Source organism: Ranitomeya variabilis, chromosome 1 (assembly GCF_051348905.1).
Source record: "Ranitomeya variabilis isolate aRanVar5 chromosome 1, aRanVar5.hap1, whole genome shotgun sequence".
In the NCBI taxonomy this organism is placed as follows: Eukaryota; Metazoa; Chordata; class Amphibia; order Anura; family Dendrobatidae; genus Ranitomeya; species Ranitomeya variabilis.
This window is the reverse complement of record NC_135232.1, coordinates 799818955-799844501: the sequence shown is the minus strand read 5'-3', so window position 1 is coordinate 799844501 and position 25547 is coordinate 799818955. Positions and strand designations below refer to the sequence as shown.

At 45.4% G+C, this 25547-nt stretch overlaps 1 protein-coding gene across 1 annotated transcript; it reads right to left on the bottom strand.

Annotated features, from left to right (window-relative positions):
* Positions 1 to 259: 259 nt before the first annotated feature.
* Positions 260 to 23832, bottom strand: ERI1 (exoribonuclease 1). Its single transcript, XM_077273934.1, has 7 exons — positions 23442 to 23832; positions 22415 to 22575; positions 16556 to 16760; positions 7007 to 7090; positions 6341 to 6450; positions 822 to 936; positions 260 to 664 (listed from the first exon to the last, which is right to left on the bottom strand). The coding sequence occupies exons 1-7, from the start codon at positions 23535 to 23537 to the stop codon at positions 422 to 424; spliced, it is 1014 nt and encodes a 337-aa protein (XP_077130049.1). The 5' UTR covers positions 23538 to 23832; the 3' UTR covers positions 260 to 421.
* Positions 23833 to 25547: the final 1715 nt, after the last annotated feature.

Sequence of the window (25547 nt, the reverse complement as noted above, 5' to 3'; positions counted from 1 at the left end):
AACAGTAGCTGTTCGGCACAGACGCCGGACTTTACTGATCAGTTTCGCCCATCTCTACACAGAAGTAAATGATAGATACATGCAAATATACAGGTGTACTGCTGTATCAATATTGGGTACAATATTTCTCATATATTCGAAATGTGATGTGAACAGGCTCCGATATTCATATGGTTCAAAGTATAAACCCATTAGTATTTCTGCAAAATTACACTCATTTTTTTCAGAACTTTACTTTTATAAATTAAGAAAACCTGAGCACTATTGCAACTTTTATTACTGAAACAATCCATCACGGCATGACATCTTCTATACCATTGCCCTCACACGGACAGCAGGAATTTAACAGGACTAAGATATCTTTTTCGTTAAAATATATTACGTAAAGTGCTCGAAAAATAAAACTTAAGAAAATAAAATGCTAGTTCTTGAACTGTGGATTTTGAGGAACAGCAGCCCCTTCAAGAGGCAGGGAGCTAGATATAGTCATTAGCTGTCCTGCATGCAATCTCTCATTCATACGGAGTTCACAGCCATCTTGAAGCATGCGGATTGCTATTCGTGCAATGTTCTTTGAATCATCTAAACCAGAGTGAAGGCGTCCATTATATCTCATGCCCAGCTTCTCAAGCATAGTCGTCAGCTTGGTTTGATTTCTTGGAACCTGTGTATTAAAGAAAATAACATTTCAAAGACATGGGGCTCATGTTTTTTCAGCTTCCAAGCTATTTTGTATATAAAATATTTAATGATCAAAATTTATAAAGTGGTTCCACACGAGCAGAAATAGGTGCAGCTTGAATTCACAATACTGTACCAACCTTGTAAAAATTTCCATAACACTTGCGAATATTGCACCATTTCTTTGCAAAACGCGGGTATTTTATATCACTGATGTGACACTGCATATTTAAAAACTTGCTCATATCCCAAGACCTGCAAAGGAATAGAGAAGAGTAGCAGATGGTAAACACCAGAACATCAATGACCAGACTCTACACAAGCCATCTTTATTGACCTTTCATCACTATAATCTAGGAATAATACTTTCAATTTACTTAATTCCCATCTCTAGTGGTTAGATCAATCCTTTACTACCAGAGTTTGGTAGAGTATTTAGTGCAATGCTATAAAACCCTTACACACCGTATATACTCGAGTATAAGCCGACCTGAGTATAAGCCGAGACCCCTAATTTTGCCAGAAAAAACTCGGAAAACTTAATGACTCGAGTGTAAACCTAGGGTGGGAAATGCAGCAGCTATTAGTAATTTTCAAAAATAAAAATAGATACCAATAAAAGTAAAATTAATTGAGACATCAGTAGGTTAAGTGTTTCTGAATATCCATATTGAATACTTAATAAGTAACATTTCCCACATGTCTACTTTACATCAGCACAATTTTGGAACCAAAATTTTTTTTTGTTAGGGAGTTATAAGGGTTAAAAGTTGACCAGCAATTTCTCATTTTTACAACACCAATTTTTTTTTTTAGGGACCACATCTCATTTGAAGTCATTTTGAGGGGTCTATATGATAGAAAATACCCAAGTGTGACACCATTCTAAAAACTGCACCCCTCAAGGTGCTCAAAACCACATTCAAGAACTTTATTAACCCTTCAGGTGTTTCACAGGAATTTTTGGAATGTTTAAATAAAAATGAACATTTAACTTTTTTTCACACAAAATTTACTTCAGCTCCAATTTGATTTATTTTACCAAGGGTAACAGGAGAAAATGGACCCCAAAAGTTGTTGTACAATTTGTCCTGAGTACGCCGATACCCCATATGTGGGGGTAAACCACTGTTTGGGCGCATGGCAGAGCTCTGAAGGGAAGGAGCACCATTTGACTTTGCAAAATTGACTGGAATTGAGATGGGACGCCATGTTGCGTTTGGAGAGCCCCTGATGTGCCTAAACATTGAAACCCCCAACAAGTGACACCATTTTGGAAAGTAGACCCCCTAAGGAACTTATCTAGATGTGTGGTGAGCACTTTGACCCACCAAGTGCTTCACAGAAGTTTACTATTTATAGCGGGGGGTTTTAGCGGATTTTTATGATTGACAATTGTCACAGACTAAAAGACGCTTTTTAATGCAAAAAATAGTTTTTGCGTCTCCAGATTTTGAGAGCTATAATTTTTCCATATTTTGGTCCACAGAGTCATGTGAGGTGTTGTTTTTTGCGGGACGAGTTGACGTTTTTAATAGTAACCTTTTCGGGCACGTGACATTTTTTGATCGCTTTTTATTCCGATTTTTGTGAGGCAGAATGACCAAAAACCAGCTATTCATGAATTTCTTTTGGGGGGGACGTTTATACCGTTCCACGTTTGGTAAAATGGATAAAGCAGTTTTATTCTTCGGTCAGTACGATTACAGCGATACCTCATTTATATCATTTTTTTATGTTTTGGCGCTTTTATACGATAAAAACTATTTTATAGAAAAAAATTATTTTTGCATCGGTTTATTCTGAGGACTATAACTTTTTTATTTTTTCGCTGATCATGCTGTATGGCGGCTCGTTTTTTGCGGGACAAGATGACGTTTTTAGCGGTACCATGGTTATTTATATTCATCTTTTTGATCGCGTGTTATTCCACTTTTTGTTCGGCGGTATGATAATAAAGCGTTGTTTTTTGCCTCTTGTTTTTTTTTTTTAACACGTTCACTGAAGGGGTTAACTAGCAGGACAGTTTTATAGGTGGGGTCGTTTCGGACGCGGAAATACTAAATATGTGTACTTTTATTGTTGTTTTTTTATTATTTAGATAAAGAAATGTATTTATGGGAACAATATTTTTTTTTTTCTTTATTTAGGAATTTTTTATTTTTTTTAACACATGTGAATATTTTTTTTTTTACTTTATAACATTGCCCCAGGGGCAGGACCCGGATGTAGCCCCGCGGACATTTTGGATCCGGGGCCTGCAGGGAGAAGGTAGGAGACCCTCGGAGCAACGCGATCACATCGCGTTGCTCCGAGGGTCTCAGGGAAGCCCGCAGGGAGCCCCCTCCCTGCGCGATGCTTCCCTATGCCGCCGGAACACTGCGATCATGTTTGATTGCAGTGTGCCGGGGGTTAATGTGCCAGGGGCGGTCCGTGACTGCTCCTGGCACATAGTGCCAGATGTCAGCTGCGATAGTCAGCTGACACCCGGCTGCGCTCCCCCCGTGAGCGCGGCCGATCGCATATGAAGTACTATCCCGTCACTGGTAATTAAGTCCCAGGTCACCTTGACGGGATAGTACATCATATGGGATTAAGGGGTTAAAAGAGTCGTTGTCATTTTTTCAATTAAAGGACTTTATTCTGGCTGTGTCTTTAGTTACCATATAACTATAGGATTAGTAATGGATAGGTGTCTTATAGATGCCTCTCCATTACTAAGCCGTGGGCTTGATGTCACCTGACAATACAATGGTGACATCAACCCCACAAATATGAACCACACTTGGCACAGCTACAGGGCAAGTGGGAAGAGCCGGGCAAAGCGGCAGAATTGGAGGGTCTAATAGATGTGCCTTTTCTGGGCAGTTGCGGGCTGCTATTTTTAGGCTGGGGGGTTGGGGGTCAATATCCATAGCCCCTTACCAGCCTGAGATACCGGGCCCCAGCTGTGAGCTTTAGCAAGGCTGGTTGTCAAAAATGGGGGGAACCCTATGCCGTTTTTTTTTATTATTATTTATTTATTTAAATAATTTAAAATAAGAGTGGGGACCCCTTTATTCTTGATAACCAGCCTTGCGAAAGCTGACAGCTGAGGATTGCAGCCCCCAGATGTGAGTTTTGCCTGGCTGGTTATAAAAAATACAGAGGAACCCACGCCATTTTAAAAAAAATTATTTATTTATTGAGCAGGCGGCGGCTGATGAATACTCCCATCAGCCGCTCCTGCTGTCACTGTTAGCAGCAGCAGGGATAGGCTGATGGGAGTAATAGTCCCATCAGCTGCCACCTGCTGTCTTATCACTTAAATATAACTCATCATTCTCCCCTGCTCGCGCCAATCGCCGGCAGAGCAGGGGAGAATGAGGAGAGCCGTGTTCAGCACCTGGCGCCGGGGAACAGCGCTTACTGTATCGCTTCTTCCCTGGCGCCCGTCCATGTGGCACTGATGTGGCATACGGTTGCAACACGTATTACACACACGGACACTGACATCCCCTGTACCAGAAATATCAGGACATGTGAAAGAGGCCTTATAGCGGGTTTTTACATTTGGCTGCTGTCACACACTAAAAGACGCTTTTTAGTGCAAAAAAATAGTTTTGCATTGCCACATTTTGAAAGATATAAATTTTCAATATTTTGGCCCACAGAGTCATGCGAGGTCTTGTTTTTTGCGAGACGAGTTGACGATTTTATTGGTACCTTTTTTGGGCACATATTTTTTGTTCGCCTTCTATTCCGATTTTTGGGAGGCATAATTAACAAAAAAATAATTTCTTTGGGGGGGGGAGTTTCTACCATTCCGAGTGTAGTAAATTTGACAAGGCAGATTTATTCTTCAGGTCAGTACGATTACAGCAATACCTCGCCTATCTCTTTTTATGTTTTGGCGCTTTTATGCAATAAAAACAATTTTAGAGAAAAAATTATTTTTGCATCACTTTATTCTGAGAGCTATAACTTATTTTACCGCTGATGGAGCTGTACAGCGGCTTGTTTTTTTGCGGGATAAGATGACGTTTTCAGCGGTACCATGTTTATTTATATCCATCTTTTTGATCGCTTGTTATTCCACTTTTTGTTCAGCAGTATGATGATAAAGCATTGTTTTTTGCCTGGTTTTTCATTTTTAGTTTTTATGGTGTTCACTAATGGGCTTAACTAGTGGGACAGTTTTATAGGACGGGTCGTTACGGAAACGGCGATACCAAATATGTGTACTTATATTGTTTAAATTTTTTTTCATTCAAATATTTATTTAGTAATAGAATATATATTGATTTTTTTATTATTATTTTTGATTTTTTAAATATTTTTACATTTAAAAATGTATTTATTTTTTTTTTACTTTTTTCAAACTTTTTTTTTACTTTGTTCCACTATGAGACAATCATTTTTTGCAGGCTGATCGCTTCTATAGCATGCAGATGAAGCAGCCTCTGCATGCCATAGAAGCTGTCAGCGCTGCACTGAGAGAGACTTGCTGATCATGCACTGCGCATGATCAGAAAGTTTCTTCGCTCTGGTGACCCGGATGTCATCATGATGACATCGGGTCACCATAGCAATGATCGGGACCTTGCGTCATGCTGTGGGGTCTCCGATCCATAGGCAGAGGGACTGTCAGCCCTGTGCCAGCTTCCGGAATGTTGCCATTGTGTTCGACGGCAGTATTTCGGGGGTTAAAGTGCCGGGACCTGGTACCTAGTGCCGGGTGTCAGCTGTCAGAATCAGGATCGCCTGCGCACCCCCTGTGAGAGTGGCCGATCCGTCCATGGTCAAATTGGCCCAAGTCACATGAATGGATCATTACATCCGATGTCAGAAAAGGGGTTAATTAATAGATCTTATAATAAAATATTGGACTAGTATAACATGCTATGCACAAGAAGTAAAAAGCATATAGCACAACAGCCTAATATAAATATGTAAAAACGAAAGATGCAAAATCTTGAATACTACAAACAAATGCATCATACCAATAAAAGTGCCCCCAAACACAGTAAGGTATCCCAACAGTGAATTCCTCCACGGTACCTTCCACACGCACGGTATGATTACCCTATTGTACCCCCTCCTCCCCAACCATGTAGGTGACCCTATCGCAGTATGAATCCCCAACTATAAACCTAGCACAGCCCTCCATAGAGCACAACGGACCCCACACAGCGCTCCATAGAGCACATCGGCCCCCACACAGTGCTCCATAGAGCACAACGGACCCCACACAGCGCTCCATAGAGCACAACGGACCCCACACAGCGCTCCATAGAGCACAACGGACCCCACACAGCGCTCCATAGAGCACAACGGACCCCACACAGCGCTCCATAGAGCACAACGGACCCCACACAGCGCTCCATAGAGCACAACGGACCCCACACAGCGCTCCATAGAGCATAACAGCCCCCACAGTGCTCCATAGAGCATAATGGCCCCCACATTGTAGTTCATACAGTATAATGGCCCCCACATTGTAGTTCACACAGTTTAATGGCCCTGCATAGTTTTTCATACAGTATAATGGCCACAAATAGTGCACTATACAGTATAATGGCCCCACATAGTGCCACGATATGTTAGGGGGCCGTGGGGAAGAAGTTTGGGAAACACTGATCAAGAACATAAGATTGGTAAAAGAAAACCAACTCCATACCCATCTGTCAGGATGGCATATTTAAACTTTGTACCCAGATCCTTTTGTCTCATCCAGTTCACTGCACTTTGGAGAACCGCAGGAAATGTGTCAGCCTGGTCCACAAGTTCCTGAGAATAGAATATTAACCTGAATGAAACAGGAGTACATGTAGGAAAGTAGACATTATCTGTCAGAATAATAGATGGTGGTATATTCTGAAGTATGTTTCTTCGTATAAGCATACTTACTGTGGCATACATAAGCAAACAAAACAGTATACTCTCTGGAGTTTTTATTAACTGTTTTCCTATGGAATCTTTCATAGAAAAAAAATATTTCTTGCAAATGCAGAACAACATTCCCTTATGTGGCTCAGTGGTTAGCACTGTTGCTTTGCAGCCCTGGGTTCAATTTCCAGCTAGTACATAATCTGCAAGGACTTTGTATGTTCTCCCCATGTTTGTGTGGGTTTCATCCCTCACTCCAAAGACATACTGATCGGGATTATAGATTGTGAGCCCCAATGGGGACAGCGGTGATGATGTCTGTAAAGTGCTACGGAATATGCTGGCACTACATAATTTGAATATATCACACGGACATAATGTAATTTATATTAATGCCCTGTTTTGCTTTATATTGCAGCTATAAAATACTCCATTTAATATCATTTAAATCACTTACCTGAGTTATTCCTGTAAGATTAACACAGAATTCAGAAAGTTGTAGGTTTATTTCTGGCTTCACATACCGCTGGAAAATATCCTCCTTTAAAGAGAAGGAAGAATATATCAAGTTCAATGAGGCAATGTGATTTTTTTTTCAGTGACCAAATCTGTTGAAAAAAAAAATTAAATTAAAAAATGCAGCATGCACTAGTTTTTTCAATAAATCAGATGAGACTCACCCATTCAAGTCTAAGAAAAAAAATATCATATGTCCTACGGAGACACAGTATAGCATCATTTTTTACGGATACATTGCAAGTCTGTAACATTGGAAACTGCAAAGGTCTTGTAAATGATTAATAGCTGCTGCAGGCTGTATACTGACTGAACATGGATCGTATACAGACTGCACACGGATGACAAGTGACGGAAGAAAAAACATGGTACTTTCCTGAATGAAACACTGAACGATATATTTCAAATGCTCGTGTGACCCTGCCCAATACTCAAGCACTGAACTGGACAAACATGGCATCCTCAGGGGATTTGAGGGTACCACTCCATCCATACAAAAGTAGGTTTTTAAAATGTTCAGTCCTTTTGTGGAACATCATTGTCATATGGGAAGGTATGTAGACTCCCTTTTACTTAAGGCATGTTTGTGTGGGCCCACCCAGACGGTGGATGGTCCATGCTCTTGACAGCAAGAGAGCATCTTGACATTGAAGGATCTCATGAGTGTGGAGAACAGGTGGCCATCACCAGAGGAGATCAAAAGCAAGTTCTCACTCATTTCCTCTACATACAATGGTACATGCATTCTGTAAGTGGCCAGACATCACACAGTAACCCAATCCTTGTTATATAAGCATCTGACAAAACATTTCCTTAAAGTACAAATAAACGTTTTATAGAAATTAGGCAAGATGGGCAGGGAGTCATCACATTACAGAACATGTAGTAGACTAGGGTTCTCAAACACTCGACCCATTGTGCGGTCTTCGTGTACCCGAGAATCGCGTCCAGCGAGCCGGGGGTCCCGCTGAGGTCAGAGCTTCTGTCCAACTAAATGTGCACCCTCAGACGCACATTCAACTGAATGCTCTCTGCACCACAATACCAATATGAACCACTGGCCAACCAGAGGCCAGCAGCTGATGCCAGCGTCCTGCTGCGGCCGCACATGACGTCACTGCTAAGCGCCTCGGAAGTGGGGAGGAAGAGGACGCTCTTCACCGAGGGAGAGAAGTCAGGTGAGAAGGATTATTTTTATGTGTATGTAATGAGCAGCAATATGGGGGACATTACTACAAGATGGGACCAGGACAGGGACATCACTTCAGGACAGGGGAAAGAATTACTATATGGGGCGAATTGTAAAACTATACTTCTTTATGGGGTTGATTGTGGGGGGTGAAGGGCAAAAAATAAAAAAATAAAAAGCAATATTTGGCCACTAAAAATACTGTTTTATGTAAAATATGAAGTAAAATAGAACACCTGTACCATAACCCATATAATAAACACCACTAAGGAATAAAAAACACAAGATCAAAATAATGATATCACTAAAAGTCATTTTCTCCTGCAAAGAAAGGGGCCTTTTATATTAAAATATTTTCAATGTGTGGCCCATTTACCGTATATACTTGACTATAAGCCAAATTTATACTCGAGTGATTAATACTCAAATGAGGGTCCCAGAAGACAGAGGGGGAGCGGCAGCGGCGGAGCAGTGGGTCACAGGAGGCAGAAGCCGGCTGCTGTGGCTAAAGTCTGTACCTGCTACTAAAGAGAAAATATTCACTGCAAGCAGTGAATATTCATTTCTCTTTAGCAGTGGGCACACATGATTGCCCTGTCAATGCAGCTGCTGGCATCGAAAGAAGACACTGCAAAGGAGCGTAGGGACGTTAAATAGGATGGTTTAGTATTTTTAATGTTTTTCTGATGTGGGGCCATGCATACCAGGATGGGGATTGAGGGGGCCGTGCAGACCAGGATGGGGATTGAGGGGGCCGTGCAGACCAGGATGGGGATTGAGGGGGCCGTGCAGACCAGGATGGGGATTGAGGGGGCCGTGCAGACCAGGATGGGGATTGAGGGGGCCGTGCAGACCAGGATGGGGATTGAGGGGGCCGTGCAGACCAGGATGGGGATTGAGGGGGCCGTGCAGACCAGGATGGGGATTGAGGGGGCCGTGCAGACCAGGATGGGGATTGAGGGGGCCGTGCAGACCAGGATGGGGATTGAGGGGGCCGTGCAGACCAGGATGGGGATTGAGGGGGCCGTGCAGACCAGGATGGGGATTGAGGGGGCCGTGCAGACCAGGATGGGGATTGAGGGGGCCGTGCAGACCAGGATGGGGATTGAGGGGGCCGTGCAGACCAGGATGGGGATTGAGGGGGCCGTGCAGACCAGGATGGGGATTGAGGGGGCCGTGCAGACCAGGATGGGGATTGAGGGGGCCGTGCAGACCAGGATGGGGATTGAGGGGGCCGTGCAGACCAGGATGGGGATTGAGGGGGCCGTGCAGACCAGGATGGGGATTGAGGGGGCCGTGCAGACCAGGATGGGGATTGAGGGGGCCGTGCAGACCAGGATGGGGATTGAGGGGGCCGTGCAGACCAGGATGGGGATTGAGGGGGCCGTGCAGACCAGGATGGGGATTGAGGGGGCCGTGCAGACCAGGATGGGGATTGAGGGGGCCGTGCAGACCAGGATGGGGATTGAGGGGGCCGTGCAGACCAGGATGGGGATTGAGGGGGCCGTGCAGACCAGGATGGGGATTGAGGGGGCCGTGCAGACCAGGATGGGGATTGAGGGGGCCGTGCAGACCAGGATGGGGATTGAGGGGGCCGTGCAGACCAGGATGGGGATTGAGGGGGCCGTGCAGACCAGGATGGGGATTGAGGGGGCCGTGCAGACCAGGATGGGGATTGAGGGGGCCGTGCAGACCAGGATGGGGATTGAGGGGGCCGTGCAGACCAGGATGGGGATTGAGGGGGCCGTGCAGACCAGGATGGGGATTGAGGGGGCCGTGCAGACCAGGATGGGGATTGAGGGGGCCGTGCAGACCAGGATGGGGATTGAGGGGGCCGTGCAGACCAGGATGGGGATTGAGGGGGCCGTGCAGACCAGGATGGGGATTGAGGGGGCCGTGCAGACCAGGATGGGGATTGAGGGGGCCGTGCAGACCAGGATGGGGATTGAGGGGGCCGTGCAGACCAGGATGGGGATTGAGGGGGCCGTGCAGACCAGGATGGGGATTGAGGGGGCCGTGCAGACCAGGATGGGGATTGAGGGGGCCGTGCAGACCAGGATGGGGATTGAGGGGGCCGTGCAGACCAGGATGGGGATTGAGGGGGCCGTGCAGACCAGGATGGGGATTGAGGGGGCCGTGCAGACCAGGATGGGGATTGAGGGGGCCGTGCAGACCAGGATGGGGATTGAGGGGGCCGTGCAGACCAGGATGGGGATTGAGGGGGCCGTGCAGACCAGGATGGGGATTGAGGGGGCCGTGCAGACCAGGATGGGGATTGAGGGGGCCGTGCAGACCAGGATGGGGATTGAGGGGGCCGTGCAGACCAGGATGGGGATTGAGGGGGCCGTGCAGACCAGGATGGGGATTGAGGGGGCAATGCATAACAGGCTTATACTCGCGTAAAATTAGGTGCCATGGCTTCTACTCGGTTGAGTTTGAGACACCTGTACTAGAAGGCTGGAGCAGATTTGGGGAATGTCTAATTTATGAACCATAAAAGGAAACCTATTTTGACTTGACACATGCCACTTTATATGGTTTTAATATAAGGCCATCCCCTATAAAAACTCTACACAAAAAAAAAAAAAAAAAAAGATTGTCAGGTGAAATTAAGTTAAAACCTCAGATGACAGACAGATGACAACTTATTGATTGGTGGAGGTCAGACAGCTGGGACACGCACCATTCAACAGAACGGAGAACTGATCCTCATAAAAATGAGCAGCAGTGTACGCTGTTTTTTTTCATGATACATCTTACTTTATGTAGGCCTCATTCAGATGTCAGTGTTCTGTTTCTATTTTTTTTTTCACGAATACAACACATATCCCTTTATAATCTATGGTGCACGCCAAATTAATTTAAGCTTTTTTCCAGCATTATAGATGCCTTTAACAGCGGATGTATATCTGGTTTTTATTTTTTGCTGCTGTGACACACTAAAAGCCGCTTTCTATTGCATCTTCATATTTTGAGCTATAATGTTTTCCATATTTTGGCCCACAGAGTCATGTTATGGCTTGTTTTTTGTGGGATGGGTTGACATCGTTATTGGTACCATTTTCAGTCACATGACATGTTTTGATCACTTTCTATTCAGGTTTTTGGAAAGCAGAATTAACAAAAAACAGCAATTGAGGAATTTTTTTGTTTATTTTTCATGCAGTTCCACGTTTGGTAAAATTGATAAGGCAGCTTTATTGTTTGGGTCAATACGATTACAGTGATACCTATTTTATATCATTTTTATGTTGGGTACTTTTACACAAACTATTTTATAGAAAAAAAAAATTCCATTCGATCATTCTGAGTGTTATAACTTTTTCCGCTGATGGAGCTGTATGGCGGCTTGTATTTTGGGGGACAAAATAACATTTTCAGAGATACCATATTTATTTATATACGTCTTTTTGATCGCGTTTTATTCCACTTTTTGTTCGGCGGTATGATGATACAGCTTTTTTTGCCTCGCTTTTTAGGTTTTTCATGTGTTCACTAAAGGGGTTAACTAGTGTGCCAGTTTTACATACACACACACACCGTATATACTCGAGTATAAGCAGAGACCCCTAATTTTGCCACAAAAAAATGGGAAAACTTAATGACTCAAGTATAAGCCTAGGGTGGGAAATGCAGCAGCTTCTGCTAAATTTCAAAAATAAAAATATGTACCAATAAAAGTTAAATTGATTGAGACATCAGTAGGTTAAGTGTTTTTGAATATCCATATTGAATCAGGAGCCCCATATAATGCTCCATACAGTTCATGATGGGCCCCATAAGATGCTCCATACAAAATACGCCCCATATAAAGCTCCATATAGTTTATTATTAAAATATACCCCATACAATGCTGCATAAAAGGTTAATAATGGCCCCATAAGATGCTCCATAGAAACATGTGCCCAATATAATGCTGCATAAAGGTTGATGGCCCCATAAGATGGTCTATAGATTATGCCCCATAGATTATGCCCCATATGCTGTTGCTGCAATAAAAAAAAAATAAAAAATAAAAATCACATACTCACCTCTCGTGGCTCAGGCCCCCGGCACTTGCGACGTTCACCTCTCCCCGTTCCACCGCCGGGCGCCGCACTCCGTCTTCCGCGACCTCCGCAGTGACTGTACAGGCAGAGGGCGGCGCGTACACTAACTACGTCATCGCGCCCTCTGTCCTGAACAGTCACAGCCAGAGGATGTGGAAGACGGAGCAGCGCCTGGTGGAACGGGGAGAGGTGAACATCGCGCATGGCTCACCCTCCCCCGTTATACTCACCTGCTCCCAGCGCTGTTCCTGCTTCTCAGTGACAGATGATCTCCGGCAGCTTGTTCCGGTGATCAGCTGTCACATTGTAACGCTGATTAAAGTAATGAATATGCGTCCATATTCATTACTTAAATGAGCGGTACCACGTGCCCGCTGAACACAGGTAGAGCTGTCGGCACCTGGAGATCATCAGAGATGCAGAGACCGCGCCGGGAGCAGGTAAGTATGATTTGACAGCTGCCGCTCCCCCTCCCTCGCCGACCCCCTGGGACAACGACTCGAGCATAAGCCGAGAGGGGCACTTTCAGCCCCAAAAAATGGGCTGAAAATCTCGGCTTATACTCGAAAATATAAATATATAATTTTGCCACAAAAAACTGGGAAAACTTAATGACTCGAGTATAAGCCTAGGGTGGAAAATGCAGCAGCTACCGGTATATGTCAAAAATAAAAAGTAGATACCAATAAAATAAAATTAATTGAGACATCAGTAGGTTAAGTGTTTTTGAATATCCATATTGAATCAGGAGCCCCATATAATGCTCCACACAGTTCATGATGGGCCCCATAAGATGCTCCATACAAAATACGCCCCATATAATGCTCCATAAAGTGTATGATGGGCCCCATTCGATGCTCCATATTAAAATATGCCCCATATAATCCTGCACAAAGGTTAATAACGGCCCCATAAGATGCTCCATAGACACATTTGCCCCATACAGTACTGCATAAAGGTTAATAAGGGCGCCATAAGATGTTCCATAGACACATTTGCCCAATATAATGCTGCACAAATGTTGATTATGGCCCCGTAACATGCTCCATAGAGATATTTGCCCCATTTGCTGTGGCTGCGATTAAAAAAAAAAAAAAAAAAAAAAATCACATACTCACCTCTGGTCGCTCAGGCCCCCGGTACTTTCAATATTCACCTGCTCCTCGTTCCGGCGCCGCTCCATCTTCAGCATCTTCTGCACTGACGCTCAGGCAGAGGGTGCGCACTAACCACGTCACCGCGCTCTCTGACCTGAGCGTCACTGCAGAAGACGCTAAAGACAGAGCGGCAGAGGAGCAGGTGACTATCGCGCAGCGCTCCACTCCCCGTTATACTCACCTGCTCCTGGCGCGGTGCAGTCCCCGTTTCCCCGGCGCCGCAGCTTCTACCTGTATTGAGCGGTCACCGTTACCGATCATTACAGTAATGAATATGCGGCTCCACCCCTATGGGAGGTGAAGCCGCATATTCATTACTGTAATGAGCGGTACCATGTGACCGCTCAGTACAGGAAGAAGCTGCAGCACCGAGAGAACCATGGACGTGCAGGGACCGCGCCAGGAGCAGGTGAGTATAATTAGACAGCCCCCTCCCCCTCCGACCCCTGGGTATGACTCGAGTATAAGCCGAGAGGGGGACTTTCAGCCCCCCAAAAAATGGGCTGAAAATCTCGGCTTATACTAGAGTATATACGGTATATATATATATATATATATATATATATATATATATATATATATATATATATATATATATATATATATATATTTATGTTTGATTTACCAATGTGTATCTGAGTGCTTTCATTGGGTATAACAAATTATTAGGACATTATTTCCGTATTTATATGAGTATACTATTTTTTGGTTAGATTGGCTGTTGTACCTACTATTTCCTTCTCAGGCATGCACGTGGCACTTGTGTGTCGTCCTCCATTTTAATTCTTGTGTCATTTATATTTATCTATAATTTTTTAAAAACAAAAAACACGAAAATATTTTGTTCTTAATAAAGACTGTATATTTTTATTCAGCTCTAGCGTCTATTTTCTTTTGGTTTTCTCTTTCTAATTTATTTATAGTCAGTGCTTTTTAACCCCTTGGCAATTTATTAATTTTTTTTTTGCAAGAAGTTATTGTTTTACCATATAATATACTGAAAAATGGGAAAATTTCAAATGATGTGAAGACAACAAAAATGCAGATCCACCATTATTTTATGGGTCTTATTTTTATGGCTTTCAATGTACCTCCAGGTTCTGGGTATGTGCACACGTTGCGGATTTTGCTACGGCTCCGCAGCGGATTGGCTGTGTAAACCTATGGAAAACAAAATCCGCAGTGCACATACTGCGGAAAAAAAACACGAGGAAACGTAGCGTTGTTTATTCCGCAGCATTGTTTCAATTCAATTCAGTCAATTCTTTGTGCGGATTCCGCAGCAGTTTACACCTGCTCCATAATAGGAATCCGCAGTTGTAAAACCGCAGGTGGAATCTGCACAAAATCTAGCAAAAAAAATTGCGGTAAATCCACGGTAATTCCGCAGTGCGGTTTACCTTATTTACCAAAATCAATGCGGAAAAATCTGCACAACTTTCCGCAACGAGTGCGCGTGGTCTCAAAATGACCTGGCAACGCGATTCTTCAGGTCAATACAATTACAGTGATCGCAAAGTTTAAAGTTTTTTTTTCAATATATTTAGTTTATTTTCAGAGTCCCCCGATTTTTATTTTCTAGTCTTAGCTCTGTGATGGCTTGTTTTTCCCTTGGTGAACTGAGGTTTTATATTGGTACTATTTTGGGGTACATACATTATTTTGATCGCTTTTTATTCTACACTGAGAGCACAAAGATAGCAACTGGGGACTTCAGGAGGTCCACTACTGCCAAGGTCATCAGCACCCTGCGATCTCGGACAGGTTGACAGCTGCACCTACATGGCTAAATAAGAGCATTTGGAGCTGGCACCTGTCCTAGATGGAACGGGCTCAGCTCTTGAGCCAACTCCATACACCCACACCTGACACAGGTCATCAGGTACATCTTATATTAAGAAAAGTTGTTAACTTAGGGCTAGGGTTAAGTAAAGTGTTAATATGGCAAACAATGGGGTCTTTTTTAGGCCCCAGGCTGCTGTAACAACCTACAGGTACTCTAGGATTTTACTGTAAAGGGTGGGTGGGGTGGCTGGTGAGTGACAGAGAAAGATGCCGCATTTGCTATTGATCATGGCAAATTTGAAATGTATTATTAGAAATTGGATAATTCTGTGTGGCATCCGATTTTTTTTTTTGCGCACAGACTTGAATGAGTGAGTCTCATCACATTTACGGAAAAACTAGCATGTGCTGCAATTTTATTTTTATTTTTTTCCCACACGCACATTCGGTCACAAAAAAATAAAAAAATTTCATCTCCACTGCCCTTTGAATAACATCTGAGTCTTGAATAACTGTCTGAGTGATGTCCATTTTTTTTCCCACGCACCAAAAAACACATGAACGAGCTCTAACAGTCATGGGAGTGGGTTCAGCTTCTAAGACCATATACTGCAATGTGTCTTCAAGAAAATGGCGCCGGAAAGCGCAAACTGCGCAGGCGCCGATTCCGGGAGCAGGACCAAGAAAATGGCGGCGGAAATGAATCAGGTGGTGTAAGTAACAAATAGCTGTGGCATGAAGTGCCACAGCCTCATGGCACAGCAATTTGTTACTTGCGCTACCTCATTCATTTCCGGCGCCATTTTCTGTGTCCTCCTGGTGCCGGAATCGGCGCCTGCGCAGTCCGCGCTTTCCGGCGCCATTTTCTTGAAGACACACTGCAATGTGTCTTCAGTAAAATGGCGCCGGAAAGCGCGGACTGCGCAGGCGCCGATTCCGGGAGCAGGGGGACATTCATGGCCCGGAATCGCGTTGGTGGAACGGGACAGGTAAGTATACTCACCCTCCGCCTCCTGGCTCGTCCCTGCTTCTCCGTTGGAGATCGCGGTGTGCGTTCAGCGCTTACGCATACCGCGATCTCCTGGGAGCGTCGCTCTGTGGGGCCCAGACTGCGCCGGCGCTTGCGCAGTCTATAAAGGCTTCGGACAGAGTGACGCTCCCAGCGTTATATTATAGATATCACACAGCCCACGCAGTATATCACACAGCCCACGCAGTATATGTGTACAATTTATAGTACATTATTACAGATGTAATAAAAGTAGTTTCCAAGCTGTACCGGTGGGATATCATGTGGGATAACTACTTACAATTTCTAGAGTCCTTGTATTGACCAAGGCGATGGGGAATTCGATGATTTCATGAATGTAATCGGGTGGATTACCATCCTCACAGGTGGCCTCAAAGTCAATAACACAGATGTAGTCATAGTAGGGAGCAGTGCCACTGGGCTCCTTCAGCTTCTGCTTCTTGTAGTAATTCTTGAGACGCTTCCTCAGAACATCCTTCACTCCTCTTTGTTAAGGGAGAAAGGGAACAAAACACAAACATTAAAATCATAAAAAGTCAGCACTTGCCCATGCCAAATTTGGGATTAAAAAGTTACATTTGGTTAAAATGGACTTTCCATTTTGATTCCATTAACCCCTTCATGACCCAGCCTATTTTGGCCTCAATGACCTTGCCGTTTTTTGCAATTCTGACCAGTGTCCCTTTATGAGGTAATAACTCCGGAACGCTTCAACGGATCGTAGCGATTCTGAGATTGTTTTTTCGTGACATATTGGGCTTCATGTTAGTGGTAAATTTAGGTCGATAATTTCTGCGTTTATTTGTGAAAAAAATGGAAATTTGGCGAAAATTTTGAAAATTTTGCAATTTTCACATTTTGAATTTTTATTCTGTTAAACCAGAGAGTTATGTGACACAAAATAGTTAATAAATAACATTTCCCACATGTCTACTTTACATCAGCACAATTTTGGAAACAACATTTTTTTTTGCTAGGAAGTTATAAGGGTTAAAATTTGACCAGTGATTTCTCATTTTTACAACAAAATTTACAAAACCATTTTTTTTAGGGACCACCTCACATTTGAAGTCAATTTGAGGGTTCTATATGGCTGAAAATACCCAAAAGTGACACCATTCTAAAAACCGCACCCCTCAAGGTGCTCAAAACCACATTCAAGAAGTTTATTAACCCTTCAGGTGTTTCACAGCAGCAGAAGCAACATGGAAGGAAAAAATGAACATTTAACTTTTTAGTCACAAAAATGATATTTTAGCAACAATTTTTTTATTTTCCCAAGGGTAAAAGGAGAAACTGGACCACGAAAGTTGTTGTCCAATTTGTTCTGAGTACGCTGATACCCCATATGTGGGGGTAAACCACTGTTTGGGCGCACGGCAGAACTCGGAAGGGAAGGAGCGCCATTTGACTTTTTGAATGGAAAATTAGCTCCAATCGTTAGCGGACACCATGTCGCGTTTGGAGAGCCCCTGTGTGCCTAAACATTGGAGCTCCCCCACAAGTGACCCCATTTTGGAAACTAGACCCCCCAAGGAACTTATCTAGATGCTTAGTGAGCACTTTAAACCAACAAGTTCTTCACAGAAGTTTATAACGCAGAGCCGTGAAAATAAAAAATAATTTTTCTTTCCTCAAAAATGATTTTTAGCCCAGAATTTTTTATTTTCCCAAGGGTAACAGGAGAAATTGGACCCCAAATGTTGTTGTCCAGTTTGTCCTGAGTACGATGATACCCCATATGTGGGGGTAAACCACTGTTTGGGTGCACGGCAGGGCTTGGAAGGGAAGGCACGCCATTTGGCTTTTTGAATGGAAAATTAGCTCCAATCATTAGCGGACACCATGTCGCGTTTGGAGAGCCCCTGTGTGCCTAAACATTGGAGCTTCCCCATAAGTGACCCCATTTTGGAAACTAGACCTCCCAAGGAACTAATTTAGATGTGTGGTGAGCACTTTGAACCCCCAAGTGCTTCACAGAAGTTTATAACGCAGAGCCATGAAAATAAAAAATAATTTTTCTTTTCTCAAAAAATTTTTTTTAGCCCTGAATTTTTTATTTTCCCAAGGGTAACAGGGGAAATTTGACCCCAATAGTTGTTGTCCAGTTTCTCCTGAGTATGCTGATACCCCATATGTGGGGGTAAACCACTGTTTGGGCACATGCCGGGGCTTGGAAGTGAAGTAGTGATGTTTTGAAATGCAGACTTTGATGGAATGCTCTGCGGGCGTCACGTTGCGTTTGCAGAGCCCCTGATGTGCCTAAACAGTAGAAACCCCCCACAAGTGACCCCATTTTGGAAACTAGAACACCAAAGGAACTTATCTAGCTGTGTGGTGAGCACTTTGAACCCCCAAGTGCTTCACAGAAGTTTATAACGCAGAGCCGTGAAAATAATACGTTTTCTTTCCTCAAAAAATTTTTTTTAGCCCTGATTTTTTTATTTTCCCAAGGGTAACAGGAGAAATTTGACTCCAAGAGTTGTTGTCCAGTTTCTCCTGAGTACGGTGATACCCCATATGTGGGGGTAAACCACTGTTTGGGCACACGTCGGGGCTCGGAAGGGAGAGAGCACCATTTTACTTTTTCAACGCAAGATTGGCTGGAATCAATGGTGGCGCCGTGTCGCGTTTGGAGACCCCCTGATGTGCCTAAAAAGTGGAAACCCCTCAATTCTAACTCCAACACTAACCCCAACACACCCCTAACTCTAATCCCAACCCTAACCACAACCCTAACCCCAACACACCCCTAACCCTAGTCTTACCCCTAATTCCAACCCTAACCCTAAGGCTATGTGCTCACGTTGCGGATTTGTGTGGATTTTTCCGCAGTTTTTGAAAAATCTGCAGGTAAAACGCACTGCGCTTTACCTGCGGATTTACCGCGGATTTCCAGTGTTTTTTGTGTGGATTTCACTTGCGGATTCCTATTATGGAGCAGGTGTAAAACGCTGCGGAATTGCACAAAGAATTTACATGCTGCGGAAAATACAACGCAGCGTTTCCGCGCTGTATTATCCGCACCATGGGCACAGCGGATTTGGTTTTCCATAGGTTTACGTGGTACTGTAAACGTGATGGAAAACTGATACGAATCCGCAGCGACCAATCCGCTGCGGATCCGCAGCCAAATCCGCACCGTGTGCACATAGCCTAATTCTAGCCCTAAGTGCAACCCTAGCCCTAAGTGCAACCCTAGCCCTAAGTGCAACCCTAGCCCTAAGTGCAACCCTAGCCCTAAGTGCAACCCTAGCCCTAAGTGCAACCCTAGCCCTAAGTGCAACCCTAGCCCTAAGTGCAACCCTAAGTGCAACCCTAAGTGCAACCCTAGCCCTAAGTGCAACCCTAAGTGCAGCCCTAAGTGCCACCCTAGCCCTAAGTGCTACCCTAAGTGCAACCCTAAGTGCAACCCTAAGTGCAACCCTAAGTGCAACCCTAAGTGCAACCCTAAGTGCAACCCTAAGTGCAACCCTAAGTGCAACCCTAAGTGCAACCCTACCCCTAACCGTACCCCTACCCCTAACCCTAATGGAAAAACAAAAATAATTATATTTTCTGTATTTTATTATTGTCCCTACCTATGGGGGTGATAAAGGGGGGGATTTATTTACTATTTTTTTTATTTTGATCGCTGTGATAGAACTTATCACAGCGACCAAAATGTGCAGGAACGAATCTGCCGGCTGGCAGATTCGGCGAGCGCACTGCGCCCGCCATTTTCCAAGATGGCGGCGCCCATGAAGAAGACGGCCGGACACCGGGAGGGACATCGGAGCTAGGTAAGTATGGGGGGGTGGGATCGGAGGACCTGGGGAGCGGACAGGAGGAGCCGACAGGAGGGAGGAGGGGAGCGGAACGGAGATCGGGGCAAAAAGGACGACTGGGGAGGCGATCGGTGGGGTGGGGTGGGGGCAGATCGGGGTCTCCAGCCATGGCAGATGCTATTGCAGCATCGGCCATGGCTGGATTGTAATATTTCACCATTTTCATAGGTGAAATATTACAAATCGCTCCGATTGGCAGTTTCACTTTCAACAGCCAATCAGAGCGATCGTAGCCACGGGGGGGTGAAGCCACCCCCCCTGGGCTGAAGTACCACTCCCCCTGTCCCTGCAGATCGGGTAAAATGGGAGTTAACCCTTTCACCCGATCTGCAGGGACGCGATCATTCTATGACACAGCATATGCGTCACAGGTCGGATTGGCACCGACTTTCATGACGCATACGCTGTGTCAAAGGTCGGGAAGGGGTTAAAGGGTTTGTCCACTTTCAGGATGGACCCAAATGCTCGAAAACACCTCAAATAATCCGCTGCTTGAGCCTGGGTGTTTTGGCTGCAGCAGTAAAATCAATTCGGCAGCTACAGCCAATCACTGAGCTCAGCCAAGGTAAATATCACAAGCCGATGAGCGCAGCAATTGGCTATAGTGTGAAAACTTGACGTCACTGCTGCAGCCAAAACATTAGGAATAGAACAGCAGCGGGAAGCCGGTCTTGGACCTGGGGAACGAAAATATCTGCTATATAATTTTTTATTCTTGAAAGTGGAAAAATCTTTTAATCCCTTAACGACCGCCAATACGCCTTTTAACGGCGGCAGTTAAGGGGCCTTATCCCTTAGCGCCACTTTTGAACGGTGCTGAGAAATAAGGTTATAGCGCCCCCCCAGCGTCAGAAAATCTCCAGGGTAGCCGAGACCCCGGGAAACATGATTCGGGTTGGTTTTAACAGTCCCCAGTCTTATGATCACCGTTGTTCACGGAATAACGGCGATCACAAAAAAAAAAAGTCTGATTTTCCATTCATTTTTCTCTCCTCTGACATGAAATTGGGTCCCCCGAGCCCCCTCACCCAGCACCTCCGGTAGCTCCGGACCATTCGGTGCCGTCCCTTAGCGTCTTTTTCCCAAAAGAAAATGGCGGGCGCATGAGCAGTGCACCCGCCGTGATCTGCCGGCCAGAACCTGGCAATAAGGAGATTTTTCCTATTGGCTCATTTTGATCACTGTGATAGACCCTATCATAGTGATCAAAATAAATAAAAAAGTAAATCAAACCCCCCTTTATCACCCCCTTAGTTAGGTAAAAATAATTAAAAAATGTTTTTTTTTCCATTGTGGTGTTGGGGTTATGGTTTTGGTTAGGGTTGAGATTAGGGTTAGGAGTGTGTTGGGGCTGGGGCTGGAGTTAGAATTATGGGTTTCCACTGTTTAGGTACATCAGCAGTTCTTCAAACGCGACACGGCCCCCGCCATTGATTCCAGCCAAATTTGTGTTCAAAAAGTCAAACTGTGCTCCTTCCCTTCTGAGCTCTGCCGTGCGCCCAAACAGTGGTTTTCCCCCACACATTGCTTTAGTTCTCGTGAAACACCTGAAGGGTTAATAATCTTCTTGAATGTGGTTTTGTGCACATTGAGGGGTGCAGTTTTTAGAAAGGTGTCACTTTTGGGTATTTTTTGTCATATTGACCCCCAAAACTCACTTCAAATGTGATGTGGTCCCTAAAAAAATGGTTTTGTAAATTTTGTTGTAAAAGTGAGAAATTGATGGTCAACTTTTAACCCTTATAACGTCTTAACAAAAAAAAAATTGTTTCCAAAATTAAAGTAGACATGTGGGAAATGTTATTTATTAACTATTTTGTGTGACACCACTCTGTGATTTAAGGGCACAAAAATAAAAACTTTGAAAATTGCAAAATTTTCAAAATTTTGGCCAAATTTCCGTTGTTTTCATAAATAAACGCAAGTCATATCAGAGAAATTTTACCACTAACATGAAGTACCATATGTCACGAAAAAACACTCAGAATCAGAGGGATCCGTTGAAGCTTTCCAGAGATATAACCTCAAAGTGACAGCGGTCAGAATTGTAAAAATTGGCCTGGTCATCAAGTACAAAATTGGCTCGGGCACTAAGGGGTTAAGTAAGCAGCCATAACTATGGGAGAGGGAGGTCTGTATTATGTAGATAGCAAGTCTGTTATATGAACACAAAGTAGCTGAATTGCCACCTTTACAAGTGGCAGCAATAAGGCAGGGCACAGAAGTTTATGCACTGCAAGAAAACGTCATATGTCACAACTGATGACCACCAGAACACTGCAGATAACAGGCCTTCCCCCGGTCTCCTTTACCTGGTGTCCAGCTTTAGTTCTGTCAGTTTAGTTTTCAGCTCTTCTTTACTCATCCTATTGACGCATCCATTGGAGTAGGCAATCTCTTTGTAGACTGGATCACTGAAGTCACTGACACTGGTCTTGGTAGAACAAGTCCCTCCGTCTGGACTCTCCGGAACCTAGAAGTTACCATTTCATAAGTGGTGGCAGTGTTAGATAGTGTTCAACTGATAAACAAAGACCCTCACTGTCCCTTCTTGGTAGGTGGAGTAGGAGACCACTGGCTGTGAACTGTAAAAAGTCTGAAAACCCAAATAATCCCTAATGCGCCGCCTCCGTGCAGCTCCCCAGCGCGACCTGGCATCGCCCCCTCCCTGCCTCTCCCCAACGCGCCACCTCATCTGTGCGGCTCCCCAGCATGCCCCATCCGCGCGGCGCGCCCCCCCCCCCAGCGCGCCACATCCGCGCGCCACCCCCAGCGCGCCACATCCGCGCGTCTCCCCAGCGCGCCCCATCCATGCTGCTTCCCAATGCGCCCCACCTGTGAGGCTCCCCATCCGCGCGTCTCCCCAGCGCGCCCCATCCATGCTGCTTCCCAATGCGCCCCACCTGTGAGGCTCCCCATCCGTGCGGCTCCCCAGCGCGCCCCCTCCGTGCGGCTCCCCAGCGCGCCCCCTCCGTGCGGCTCCCCAGCGCGCCCCCTCCGTGCGGCTCCCCAGCGCGCCCCCTCCGTGCGGCTCCCCAGCGCGCCCCATCCGTGCGGCTCCCCAGCGCGCCCCCTCCGTGCGGCTCCCCAGCGCGCCCCATCCGTGCGGCTCCCCAGCGCGCCCCATCCGTGCGGCTCCCCAGCGCGCCCCCGCCGTGCGGCTCCCCAGCGCGCCCCCGCCGTGCGGCTCCCCAGCGCGCCCCATCCGTGCGGCTCCCCAGCGCGCCATCCATGTGATACCCCAGCATTACCTACCATTGCCTCCACCATGTACTACCCTCGCATCCCCTGCAGCATTGCCCCTCAGTGTGGTTCCCAGGGATTGTCAGCCATTATTACCCTTCCTGAGATCGCCGCGGTCTTCATCCTCCAGCACAACTCGTCCTCCTCGCATGCCCAGTTATGGAGAGGCCTGTTCTCCTTCTGGTCCTCCATGATGTCCGTCCGTCTGACACGTAGTGGGCTGTATCATGTACGGCTTCCTAGCAGAACCGCGGTCCGTCTCGGTAGTCTCCTATACCGCGGGCTACAGCTGACTTGTCTATCCCGCGTCCAGCACAGCTCTGACGTATTTCCGGGACATAGGGCGCCTGACGTCCGCTGTCTTCAGCAGCGGGAGTCACCATTTTTGTTTTGGGAAAAGGAATGATGTAAGGAATTAGTCGGCCGCATGGGGGCGCCAGCAGAGCACGCAGCTGACACTGCAGGGCCGGCACTCCGCGCTTGTCTCCAGCAGCGGCCGTGGGCCCTTACTATTAACACCTTCCTGACCGGCCGCCTTTGATTTTTTTTCCTCCGTTTTTTATTCCCACCCGCAGGGCCGTATTTAGAGTTTCTGCTGCCCTAGGCACTTTTAGTGCTGCCGCACATTTTAGGCCACGTCTCTGACGACTCTGACGACACCCATTTTACAACTAGTCACACCCATATCCACGCCCCAACCACACCCATTTAGTACTGCTGATCACACTGTCTCATAAACAATAATTCTAAACAAAAAAAATATATATGGCCACACAGTGCTCCATACTGTATAATGACCACACATGATGCTCCATACTGTATAATGGCCACACATGATGCTCCATACTGTATAATGACTGCACATGATGCTCCATACTGTATAATGACCACACATGATGCTCCATACTGTATAATGACTGCACATGATGCTCCATACTGTATAATGACCGCACATGATGCTCCATACTGTATAATGACTGCACATGATGCTCCATACTGTATAATGACCGCACATGATGCTCCATACTGTATAATGACTGCACATGATGCTCCATACTGTATAATGACCGCACATGATGCTCCATACTGTATAATGGCCACACATGATGCTCCATACTGTATAATGACTGCACATGATGCTCCATACTGTATAATGGCCACACATGATGCTCCATACTGTATAATGGCCACACATGATGCTCCATACTGTATAATGGCCACACATGATGCTCCATACTGTATAATGGCCACACATGATGCTCCATACTGTATAATGACTGCACATGATGCTCCATACTGTATAATGGCCACACATGATGCTCCATACTGTATAATGACCGCACATGATGCTCCATACTGTATAATGGCCACACATGATGCTCCATACTGTATAATGGCCACACATGATGCTCCATACTGTATAATGACTGCACATGATGCTCCATACTGTATAATGGCCACACATGATGCTCCATACTGTATAATGACCGCACATGATGCTCCATACTGTATAATGACCGCACATGATGCTCCATACTGTATAATGACTGCACATGATGCTCCATACTGTATAATGACCGCACATGATGCTCCATACTGTATAATGACCACACATGATGCTCCATACTGTATAATGGCCACACATGATGCTCCATACTGTATAATGACCACACATGATGCTCCATACTGTATAATGGCCACACATGATGCTCCATACTGTATAATGGCCACACATGATGCTCCATAGTGTATAATGGCTGTTGTGAATTCTGCTTTTGGGCTCCCTCCGGTGGTTGTAGGTGGTAATGCAGTTGCCCCTGAGTTGCAGTCCTGGTCAGGTGTATCTGCTGATTGCAGATCTGACTGGGGTATTTAGGCGTGCAGGATTCATTAGTCCTTGCCAGTTGTCAATTGTTGTTGGGAGGTGTAGGACCTCTGCCTGGTTCCTCCTGCCTTTCTGCCAAATCAGCAAAGATAAGTGTCTGGTTCTTTTTCCCTGTGGCACACATGTTGTGTGCTTCACAATTCAGTGCTATTCTTTGTGTTTTCTTGTCCAGCTTAGATTGTGTCAGTATTTTCTCAGTCTTGCTGGATTCTCTGGAGTGGCAGATATACATTCCATGCAGTGGCGTAACTACAAAGTTATGGGCCCCGGTGCGAACTTCCAAATGGGGCCCCCCCCTACCTCCCCCCTACCCCACC